The sequence below is a fragment of the Leptonychotes weddellii genome, chromosome 15 (genome assembly GCF_054177405.1).
Source record: "Leptonychotes weddellii isolate Sample4059 chromosome 15, ASM5417740v2, whole genome shotgun sequence".
Taxonomy (NCBI): domain Eukaryota; kingdom Metazoa; phylum Chordata; class Mammalia; order Carnivora; family Phocidae; genus Leptonychotes; species Leptonychotes weddellii.
This window is the reverse complement of record NC_138383.1, coordinates 28,815,065-28,827,178: the sequence shown is the minus strand read 5'-3', so window position 1 is coordinate 28,827,178 and position 12,114 is coordinate 28,815,065. Positions and strand designations below refer to the sequence as shown.

The following is a 12,114-nucleotide window of genomic DNA, read 5'->3' as shown; positions in this document are numbered from 1 at the left end:
TCTACTGATACGTATATACTGTTCTCATTTTTGCTATTAGAAACAACGGAGTATAACAATTTTATGAATGCTGTATTTAGCATATTTTTAAGTACTGAACGTCAATCATCAAATGATGCTAAATCTACATGAGTCAAACTTTATGAGGAACAGAGTATTTTATATAATCCCAAAGAGTTCTTAGGATATGAATCTAAAGGTGGGCTTGCTGGGTCATAGGTTATGCACATCTTCAACTTTACTAGATATTGCCAAAATGTTCTCTAAAATAAGAGCAATTTATTCTATGCCAACACTTTTCAGGCATATTGATTGTTGCCAATCTGATGAAAAAGAATGGCATCTCACTGTTTTACACTGGATTTCCCTAATTACTAGTAAGATTCAGTACCTTGTCTTACTGAACATTCGTGTTTCCTCTTTTGTGAGAAAACATGTCCTTTGGCCATTTTTCTATAACATTTGTCATTTGTTTTTGTTTTGTTTCATTTAGTAATTTGAAGGTGAATCCTCATTCTTTAAAGAATAAATTTGTCCATTACCACTACTGTTCCTCCAAGGCTCCTTCCACCTTCTTAACTAGATCTAGTATTCCTCTTAACCTATGGACAGCCTCTCTCAGGGGAAGTCACCTATTTTTATAGGAACTGTTGTCACAATTACCTTAAAGCTTTAATGATGTCATTCTCCTTTAATACATTTGTATAGTACAAAATAAGTCCAAATTCCATAGCTTGGCTTTCAAAGCCTTGTATAATCTGTTCTGAACCAACATTTTTAGCCTATTACTATCCTACATGTACTCTATGCACCAAATAAACTGGTTTGCCACCCTTCTCAAATAGCCCCTGGGCTTTCTAATTCTCTGTCTTGATCTATGCTACTCCTAGCATCCATCTGTATACTGGAAATTCTTCTTCAAAGAAAGCTCTTTCTCAATGCCAACAAATAAATATAGGAAAGAATGAGGGGGGAAAAAAATCACCATTTTGCAACCATAAAAATAACACTGATTCAGCAAGAGTCATCAAGTTATGGTAAATCCAGAGGGTGGTAATTTATGAGGAATAGGCTATTTAACATAATCTCAACATATCTCTCCCCAAATTACTTAATAATAAGAGTAACTACACTGAAGAAATCAAAATACCCTAACCAAGTAATCAAAATTAATGTCACCAATAAGGGGCAAATACCATGTACCTCCAGATTTGATGCCTTAGGAAAGACATTGGCAATACATATGCAGTTTTCCAGTCATGGAATTCCCAACATGTGTTAAATATCAGAGAAATCCAAACTGAGGACATTCTATAAAATAACAGCCTGGGGGCACCTGGGTGGCTCAGTCAGTTAAGCGTCTGACTTGATTTTTGGCTGAGGGCATGATCTCAGGGTCATGAGATCAAGCTCTGCGCTGCTTAAGATTCGGTCTCCCTCTCCCTCTCTAAAAAAAAAAAAAAAAAAAAAAAGAATAATAACTTAGCCTGTATTACTAAAAAATGTCAGAAGTGTTATTCAAAAGTCTTAAATGTGAAAGTCCAAGAAAGACTGAGGACATTTTCCAGACTAAAAGAGATTAAATACAGTATATGATTCTTGACTGGATCCTGAACTGGGGGAAAATGCTATCAAGAACATTACTGGGAAATGTGATTACGTACTATAGATTTAGAATGTGTGGCTAATATTTACTGAAATGAAAGAGCATTTATTCTAAGAGTCCACATACAGCCCTACCACATCTAAGGAAGTACACTGATACATATACCTGAGAAGAGAACCTGGTAAGACTAATGTGCTGAAAGAGTGTCAAGAGCACTGAAGATTACAATGAGCAAAGCAACAATGCTGGGAATGTTAGAGGAACCATCATCACTCACCTTACCTTAAGAACAAACCCACAGATTTGGGTCCTCACAGGGTTTTTCAATAAAGGCTCAAGTTTCTAATATTGAACAGAAAACTGTTTAGATGCCAAAGGAAATAACTGCAAAAGTTAGTTACCTATGAAAAATTTAGATTCTTAATTTTTACAAAAAATATCTAAAAACACACATTATACTACCTTTTGAATTTTAATGACACTAATAGCTTTATTTAACAAACACTGAGTGACTACTATGTGCAAAGCACTGTGCTAGGTGCCATGAAAAATACAAAGATGAGAAAGACACAGTCCCTGCCCACAAGGAGCGTATAATCTAGTGGGGGAGACAGACAAATACACAAATAACTAGAATACAAGGCAGTAAACAACAGAGTGGGCAAGTGCTGAGTGTGGCCTGAGTGTGATATTAACTAGCCTCAAGGTTCCAATTTGAAACACTGGTGATGTGGTGTTGGCTGCTTTGAAAAACTCCCATCTCAAGATCAGCATAACAGATGTTTAAATGGTCCTACCCAAGCAGCTGGAGGCAAGAGAGTAGGCCAGGTGGAGGGGCTGTTTGAAACACTGTCACACCTACATACATGGTGCTGATACAGGTATGTAGGGACAGCTAAAAAAAACATATATATATATCATCTGTCCTTTGGTTAATGGCTATAGCTACTGTTTTAAACAATATATTTTTATATAAAAAGGAATTTGTATAATCCCAGAAAAATCAATTTAAGGATTAATATTAATTCAACAAAGAAACTTGCCATAGGCAATTTTCTTATTTACTAATTGATTAAGTCTTTTCTCTAAATATCTATAAAGCTCTGTAGCAATTAAACGGTTAGACATCTAAGTATTGCTGAGTAAAAACCTCTTATATTCAGCCTTCTGAAGGAAATGGTCACATACCTGATAACCTGATATAATACTATTCTAACAGCAACAAGAAGGCCTTAAAGAGATTTAAGGAAAATAATTTTTAATGCTTCAAATGCAAATGGAATACACGCTGATTAAATACAATTCAATGTTCTTTGAAAATATCTCAGTGACAGCATCTGATACCAGTTAAGGCCAGCAAAACTGAAGTGAGGAAAATATCACATGTATTGTCTTTCATTGGTTTCATATATCATTGTCTATGACAATGGCAATTCAATCTTTTCTTTGAAAATTTCATTTATTGGTATTGATGAACTTGGATTTGCTTTTAGCTTGTATGCTAGTAACAGCTGCTGACCACTTCCTCTTGGTAGTGCTGTCTGATATAAATGGCAAAGTAGAAGCACATTTCCTGGCCGCTTTTCCTACTTCCTGAATTGGAGGGTTCACTGCTTAGCCTGTTTCCTTCCGTGTGTCACTGTGATCCTGGGACCTTTGCTGCTTTCGCTCAAGAAAACGAGCACGTGCATCTGATATGGATTTATCATCATTTCTTCTCTGCATTTTCTTTAGGACTTCTTTTGAGATTCCATCTGAAAACATTACAAATTAATCCAGTAAAACTTTAGTCGTGAAACTCAGTACAAGAAGTGTTAAAAGAAGGAGATGCCCTGATTTTTCAATGTTAAGGGGGGAAAAAAGGAAATTAAATTTTGTTCTTTCAAAAGAAACAAATAAGTCTATGGTTAGAAAATAAGAAGAAAGAAAGAGGGAAGGGGAAAAAAAGGAAGAGAGAAAGAAATGCAAGCATGAAGGCCTAAATGTTCGAATAACCGACCCTAATTCAAACATGTAGTACAGTTATACACTGCAACAAAACACTACATTTCTAAAGACTCTTCCAGATCTTGGGCAAATTTCCTTACCACTCTATTTCTCATGATGTTAAAAAAGGATAATACAATTTGCTCCATCAATCAGCCTCAGAAGAGGAAGACAGAATCCCAAACAGGCTCCAGGCTCATTGTGGAGTTAATGCGGGGCTCGATCTTACAACCCTAAGATCATCACTGAGCCGAAATCAAGAGTCTGACACTTTAACCGACTGAGCCACCACCGGGGTGCCCCACTGCCTTAGACTCTTAAGTTCTTGCATGGTATAAGAATTAACATGGGTTCTTGGAATTAGACCTAATTCTAGCTGAGGGCATGAATAAATGTTACTAAATGCAGAGGACATGACCCTCATTTCTTCTGGCCAGTTGTATATTGTTAGGTCTTCACAACTATATATATATATATATATCGTGGGGGGAATGGTAATGCTGGTGAAAATCCATCAGCAGATATCTATATTTACCTTTCTCTATCTTTTATATATCTTAATTTTTCGTATGAGGCTGTATAGTTTATGTATTTTTTTTTCATTTAAAAAATTAAGGTATAATTTATCTACAATAAAATATACCCTTTTTAGTAAACAGTTCTATGAATTTTCACAAGTACATTACAGTCTGTGACCAAACTCAAGAGACAGAATCCTCAACCCCCAAAATTCCCTCCTGTCCCTTTGTGGTCAGCCCCTCCTCTCATCCCCAGCTTCTGACAACCACTGATTTCAACACATCTATTTTTTAAAAGGCATTGGTCTTGGGGCGCCTGGGTGGCTCAGTTGGTTAAGCGACTGCCTTCAGCTCAGGTCATGATCCTGGAGTCCCGGGATCGAGTCCCGCATCAGGCTCCCTGCTCGGCAGGGAGTCTGCTTCTCCCTCTGACCCTCCCCACTCTCATGTGCTCTCTCTCATTCTCTCTCTCTCAAATAAATAAATAAAATCTTAAAAAAAAAAAAAAAGGCATTGGTCTTTCCACCCCAAGTTGACCTTTATTATAAAATCATAGGGGTGCCTAGGTGGCTCAGTGTGTTAAGTGCCCGACTCTTGATTTCGACACAGGTCATGATCTCAGGGTTGAGAGATCAAGCCCTAGCTTAGCACAGAGCCTGCTTGAGATTCTCTCTCTCCTTCTGCCCCTTCCCACCCTGTGCCCTCTCTGTCTCATTCATTCATTCATTCATACATACATAAATAAAATCTTATTTTAAAAAATCAGCCCAGAAAGCTTTACTGAAAAGCTTTTTGTATATGTGAGCTGAAAATTAAACTTTATCTCCTAGTTCAGTATAACTGTTTATGCCTCCTAACTAGAGACCTAACATTTTACAGAAAGATCCCGTAGGAAAAAAAGATGTTCTGAAGTAATAGTTCACAAAATTTTATAAACAAAATAAAAATAGCAAAGGACTACTGAGAAGCAGTATGCTATTATGATTAAGAGTATAAGCCATCAAGGGGTGCCTGCATGGCTCAGTTGGTTGAGCATCTGCCTTTGGCTCAGGTCATGACCCTAGGGTCCTGGGATTGAGTCCTGCACTGGGCTCCCTGCTCCGTGAGGAGGCTACTTCTCCCTCTACCTCTCCCGCTCCCCCTGCTTGTGTTCTCTCAAAAAATAATCTTAAAAAAAAAAGAGTATAGACCATCAAGTCAGTTTCCTTGGGTTCAAAATCCAGACTCATGAATTATTAACTATGGGATTTTCAGCAAATTATTGTAACTGCTAAGTATTTCCTCATCTATAACGTGGGGATATGTACTTACCTCATGGGGTTATTGTGAAAACTCAATGGGGTAATGCCAGTTGTTAGCACATGGTAAAAGCTCAACAGATACTGTTGTTAATAATGTTGGACAGAGGAGTTAAGGAAAACATGATTAACTGGAAGGAAAGAAGGAAGTCAAAGTAACGAAGTCTGAGACTCCCGACCAATCTTTGCTTTCTGAGGAGACAGAACCAGAATCTACGCCCTATAACAGTATTTCTGTAATTATATGAGAATTTGGACATATATGCTCCTTGGACTTATATCACTAGAACAAGCGACTGACTCACCCTTTAGATGCTTTACGTTTTCCTTATTTGTCCATCTCCTTCTTGCATCTTCTCTCACTTCACGTCGGGCCACACTGCTCAAATCATGTGCATTAAATTCATGCAACTTGGGTAACAAGTCTCTCACCCATTCGTAACGGATTGGACACACAATTCTTGCGTAGACCTTGGTGGTAACTAATACCTCATGAAAAATGATCCATTCGAGTTTGGTTTCTTGTTCATGAAGCTATACAAAAGATTTCATTTAAGGATGATAACTCAGTAACTTGCCTCATTCCACATTTGACCAGCCACATACTAACAGCCCAAACTCTTCTGAATTAATTCCTATATTCTTCAATCAAACAGAAGGCATGGGCCAACCAGTACCTTTACAGCTTTATGTAATAAAGATATATGCTAAATTTACCCTCAAAGTGAAAAGTAGAAGACATTTATGCATGACTTAGTCCTACACCTTTACAAATTTCTTTCCTTTATTAAAAATAGGACGCTTTAGGGGCGCCTGGGTGGCTCAGACAGTTAAGCGTCTACCTTCGGCTCGGGTCATGATCCCAGGGTCACAGGATCGAGCCCCATGTTGGACTCCCTGCTGAGCAGAGAGCCTGCTTCTCCCTCCCCCTCTGCCTGCTGCTTCCCCTGCTTGTACACTCTCTCTCTGTCAAAAATAAATAAAATCTTAAAAAAAATAGGACACTTTAATAATAATAAGGCACTTACTGCTGAGGAAGGATGAATGTGAACTGGGCTTCCACGCCCATCCATTGTGCAAAACGTTCTCCCAACAGATCTAAAAAACAAAACAAAACAAAAATCAAAGGATAAAGACAAGAACAGTAAAACAATGAAATAAGTAGAGCACCAAGTCTAACAATAAACAATTATAATATGTTCTACCACAAAAAGTGTTATAAGCATAAGTTTAAACTTTTTCAAGTGTCACTATAACTTCTCTACTAACTCCTCTTAAATAATGATACAACTTCTCATTACATACAACCTAAACAGTCATTTCAGTTAAGTACAAAGATTTTTGGTTAATAAGTAATAATATCAACAATAATACTGTATTTGTGTTTTAAAGTTTCCAAAATGATTTTATAATAAAGCCTCAAAACAACCTGTGAGTTTTGAGAGCAAGTCATTTTTATTAAGAAGTCAAAACTGAAATTCAAATAAATCAACTAGCCTTCTAAAGATCACAGAGTTAATGTATGGTGAAAGCAAGTCCCAAACATAGGTCTTCTGACTTAAATACAGTGTTCTTTATAGTATGCTACATCTCTTTTTAAAGGGATAATTTTCCCTATTCTAAAATCTGATAATTAGAACATTGCACCTATCATTTCTCTAATTCATGTTCTTAACTTCAAATTCCTATCCTCTTCTGGGGCGCCTGGGTGGCTCAGTTGGTTAAGCGTCTGCCTTTGGCTCAGGTCATGATCCCAGGGTCCTGAGATTGAGTCCCACATTGGGCTCCCTGCTCAGCATGGAGCCTGCTTCTACCTCTCCCCCTCCCTCTTCCCCCCACCCCGCTCGTGCTCTCTTTTTCTCTCTCTCTCAAATAAATAAAATCTTTTAAAGAAATTTCTATCCTCTTCTATACTTCCCTACATAAATGTTATTCCAAAAACTTGTCAAAATATTAGCCCTAGTTCAATCATCACCACAGATGATTTCCTATAATACTTTATAAACACTCCCATTATAACTCAGATCAGACTGCATTATAATTGTTTATATACTGTACGGTACAAAAATCTTTTTTACTTGAACCATTTGAGTTAGTTGCCAACCTTATACCTCATCATCCACAAATATCTGAGTGTATATTTCCTATAATCAAGGACATTCTCCTACATGACCATAATATATAATACAACCATCAAAACCAGGGAATTAACACTGAACATGACTAACATCTAACCCTCAGACCCCAATAAAGTTTTATCCAAATGTCCTAATAATATCCTTTATAGCAAAAGAATCCAATTCAGAATCAAGTATTAATTTTACTTTTCATGTCCCCTTAGTCTCTTTCATAATGGCATACTCCCCCAGTCTTTCTTTGATCTTCAGGATCTTGACAGCTTTTTGAATAGTAATTTTGTAGTATGCCCCTCAATTTGAGTTTGTTTGTTTCATGATGACTAGATTTAGGTTATACATCTTTGGCAAGAACATCACAGAAGTGAAGCTGTATTCTTCATTATATCCTATCAGGAAGAACATGATTTCGATTTGTTTCATTACTGATGGTGTTCACTTTGATGGCTTCATTTGGGTAGCATCTGCCAGGTTTCTCCATTAAAAGTTACTTTTCCCCTTTCCCGTTGTAATTAATAAGACTTTTGTGGAGAGGTGCTCAACTAATTCCATTTGTCATTAAACTTTTAATTTACTCATTAATTTATATGACTATAGACCCATGATTTCACACTTTATTTAATGGGCTATATAATCCATTACTATCAATATTTATTTTGATGCTTAGAATGTCCTATATTGGATCAGTCGGGGCCTATTCAGGCTAGCTCCAGTGTACTTCTAACATGGCCTCAAACCTCATAGATCACTTCTTGCTTGCTGGCAAAATAAGATGTTCTGGGCTCATCTTGTACTTTCCCATCCCTATTTCTCCCTTTCAGTATTTCCAATACTCCCTTCACCATTCTTTAATATATTTAATTATGTGATCAATTCCTTTGTATATAATGAGTCTCCTATCATCACCATTGTTATCCCTTCCCCTAAGAAGATGCCCTCCCTCACTACACTCAGACTCTAAACTCAGACTCTAAACTCAACACCAAACACCTCCCGTATGAGTGCCTTCCCCCTCCTGCTCAATTGCTGACACTCCACACCAAGCTATTCTTCCTCAGAGATGCCATGCTCAACATATTTGTCTTTCATACTCCACATAGAGCCACCCCTCTGCAAGAAAACCCTGGTCACTAAACTTAGGTGCTGATCCCCCATGCTAGACAGCTATCCTACAAACTGTTCTATGAATCCTACAAACTCCCTCTTACTGAACTTGAGCGCCAATATCCCACTCTGAACCACTGCAGCTCCCCCTACACAAGTGACAATTATGGTAGTCATTGTAATTGATGTCCTGATAATCACAGGGCTTAGATAAATCATCAATCTTTAATATTAAATAGTTCAACATCGTAGTCAAATACAGTAGTATTTCTTATCCATTTCTCAAGCTCATATTGCTTACCTTCGAGCTACATTTTTGAAATAGCCTGCACAAAGACATCTTCGTAGTACTTCATGTTTAGGGCCTTCAAAGGTCTCTCTTGGGAAATCACTTTGCTATAGAAATAATAATATATATATACAGTGGTAATATCACAGAATAATATGAAATAATCTTTTATTTTGAAAACTACACATTTCTAGAGACTTCTGTTTCTGGCCAATATGAAGTAAGAGGGATCAGATTTGGGGCGCCTCGGTGGCTCAGTTGTTTAAGCGTCTGACTCATGATTTCAGCTCAGGTCATGATCTCAAGGGTCGTGGGATCGAGCCCCATGACAGGCTCCACGCACAGCACAGAGTCTGCTTGTCCCTCTCCCTTTGCTCCTCCCCTCGATCGCACTCTCTCTCAAATAAATAAATAATAAAATCTTAAAAAAAAAGAGAGCTCAGATTTACCCTTCTCCTTAGAAACAACCAAAAATGTACAAAACATATGAAATAATGATTTCCAAAATACTGTATATCAAGCAATAAAGGATAGTGATCTCTGAGAAATAAATGAAGTATGGGAAATAAATGAAGTAAGCCCAATGACTGCCCCAGCTTACAGTCAACCTTGAGAGAGATTCTGGATGAAGGCTCAAGGAAGGAAAAACCCAAGTGGAACCTGGAGAACTCCCTGAGCTAAAGAGACAGAGCTGGGGCACCTGGGTGGCTCAGTCAGTTAAGCGTCTGCCTTCGGCTCAGGGTCCTGGGATCAAGCCCTGCATTGGGCTCCCTGCTCAGTGGGGAGTCTGCTTCTCCCTCTCCCTTTGCTGCTCCCCCTGCTTGTGCTCTCTCTCTCTCTCTGTCAAATAAATAAATAAAATCTTTAAAAAAAATTTAAAGAATTTAAAAAACATAAAGAGAAAGAGCTGAGAGTCCAGGAAGACTAAGACGACTAGAGTTCACAGGCCAAGAGTTCAGGAGAGAAGAGAACTTGATAGAGACAAAACTCCAGAGATTTGCAGAAGGGCCTCCACAAGTGTTTAGCTGAGCACTGGTTAGCATATAAATGTGAGGCAACCACACAAGACCAGGAAAAGAACCTCCCCAAAGGATAAGAGGTAACAGTTCTTGGTACTCACAGTTAGAAATGGGGCCTATTTCTACAAATCAGAGATCAGAACACCTCATAATTTCCATAGCTAGGGGACAGTACTCTGAGAATCTTGCCAAAATGCTACTCAAGAGAAGATCATTATAATAATTACCTGTTTAAGCTTCCTGATTAGTTCTCGAAGTTGAGCTTCAACACGAAATGCAGAAAATAAGCATCTCCAATGAATCCAATGTTTTTGGCACCACGAAGCTGGAGCTCCACTGCAAAACAAAAATACTGGTATCTTGAAAATAACTTCTATAAGAGAAAGACAGTCTAACAGGTGCACCTGGCTGTCTCACTCAGTAGAGCATGTGACTCTTGATCTCGGGGTTATGAGATCAAGCCCCATGTTGGTCACAGAGTTTACTTAAAAAAACCAAAAAACAAAAAGACAGTCTAACATTTTCATTTCTATTATAAAGCTAGAAACAAATAAGCAACAGTCAGTTCTTTTATGAGACTTGTCCAATTACTGAGAAAGCACTTTAAGGAATTTGAAAAAACTAATGCAGGTGCCTCTGAGTGAATTAAAAAATAATTTATAAATGAATTTCTTCTTATACATAGATGCTTTAACAAATATATACAATCATTTTCACATCTAAGCTACTTCTACAGAAACAAAATTCTATAAGGTCATCTTCAGGAAAGGTTTAGGGAGAGAAAAAAGAAGAGAACTAATACTATATAATAAATGCCTACTTAGTAACAGTCACCTGGCATAGATAAATCTCACTAATGTTCACAAAAATACCTTGAGGTCAACAGTACCCCCACTGAATCTTACTGTCTAAAGTCACATAGTAAATACATATTGGAGCTATATTTCAAACTGACAACTTTCTAGTACATAGAACTATTCCACATACCTTGATTTGCACTGTTCAAAGATGACAGCTAAAGTTGCAAAGTCATTAAATCCTCCAGCTTTAGCTGCCAATTCTCTATGTCTTTGTTCTGCTTCCTTCTGGTACTCTGGATCAACTAAAATGACAATCAGAGAGGCAATTTAGTTATACTTTACATCAAATGCCTACAATCACTTTGTTTACTCAAAGTCATTAAAATCTGCCTCATCATCTACAGCGGAATAGAGTGAACTATATTAACTCTTCTGGGGGGTGGGGGGCTCTAATTACTCCCACAACTCCTTTTCTATTGGATATTTAACCAAAATAGTAATAATAATTCTCCCAATACATCTGCCTTTAAAATGGTATTTAGAATTTATTTTTTAAGTTTGATTATAAGAGTAACCCATGTTCACAGTAAAAAAAATTATGTAAAAGTTCAACATTTACCACTTTGTGCATCATCCTTCAAGATATTTTCTTTTTTTATGTTTTTTAAATTTTTTTAAAAAATTTATTATTAACATATGTATTATTTGTTTCAGGGGTACAGGTCTGTGATTCATCAGTCTCACAGCGCTCACCACAACACATACCTTCGCCAATGTCCATCACCCAGCCACCCCATCCCGCTACCCCCCTCCCCTCCAGCAACTCTAAGTTTGTTTCCCGAGGTTTGTCTCCCTCTCTGGTTCCGTTTTGTTTCATTTTTTTCCTCTCTTGCCCTATGATCTTCTGCCTTGTTTCTTAAATTCCACATATCAGTGAGATCATATGATAATTGTCTTTCTCTGGCTGACTTATTTTGCTTAGCATAATACCCCTAGTCCCATCCATGTCGTTGCAAATGGCAAGATTTCATTTTTTTGATGGCTGTGTAATATTCCATCATACACACACACCCACACACCCACATCTTCTTTATCCATTCATCTGTCAATGGACATCTGGGCTCTTTCCATGGTTTGGCTATTGTGTACATTACTGCTATAAACACTGGGGTGCAGGTGCCCCTTCGGATCACTACATTTGTATCTTTGGGGTAAATACCGAGTAGCGCAATTGATGGGTCATAGGGTAGCTCTATTTTCAACTTTTTGAGGAACCTCCATGCTGTTTTCCAGAGTGGCTGCACCAGCTTGCATTCCCACCTACAGAAAGGGTTCCTCTTTCTCCCCATCCTTGCCAAT

The 12,114-nt window shown here is 37.7% G+C and overlaps 1 protein-coding gene across 1 annotated transcript in view; it reads right to left on the bottom strand.

Moving 5' to 3' along the window:
- Positions 1 to 2,069: 2,069 nt before the first annotated feature.
- Positions 2,070 to 12,114, bottom strand: part of DHX40 (DEAH-box helicase 40) — a 49,404-nt gene continuing 39,359 nt past the window's right edge. The window contains exons 13-18 of the mRNA XM_081806034.1: positions 10,943 to 11,057; positions 10,183 to 10,291; positions 8,949 to 9,043; positions 6,437 to 6,506; positions 5,714 to 5,942; positions 2,070 to 3,360 (exon numbers count right to left, since the gene is read on the bottom strand). Of these exons, the coding sequence (XP_081662160.1) occupies positions 3,221 to 3,360; positions 5,714 to 5,942; positions 6,437 to 6,506; positions 8,949 to 9,043; positions 10,183 to 10,291; positions 10,943 to 11,057 (758 nt within the window). The 3' untranslated portion in view covers positions 2,070 to 3,220. The remainder of the gene's footprint in view (positions 3,361 to 5,713; positions 5,943 to 6,436; positions 6,507 to 8,948; positions 9,044 to 10,182; positions 10,292 to 10,942; positions 11,058 to 12,114) is intronic.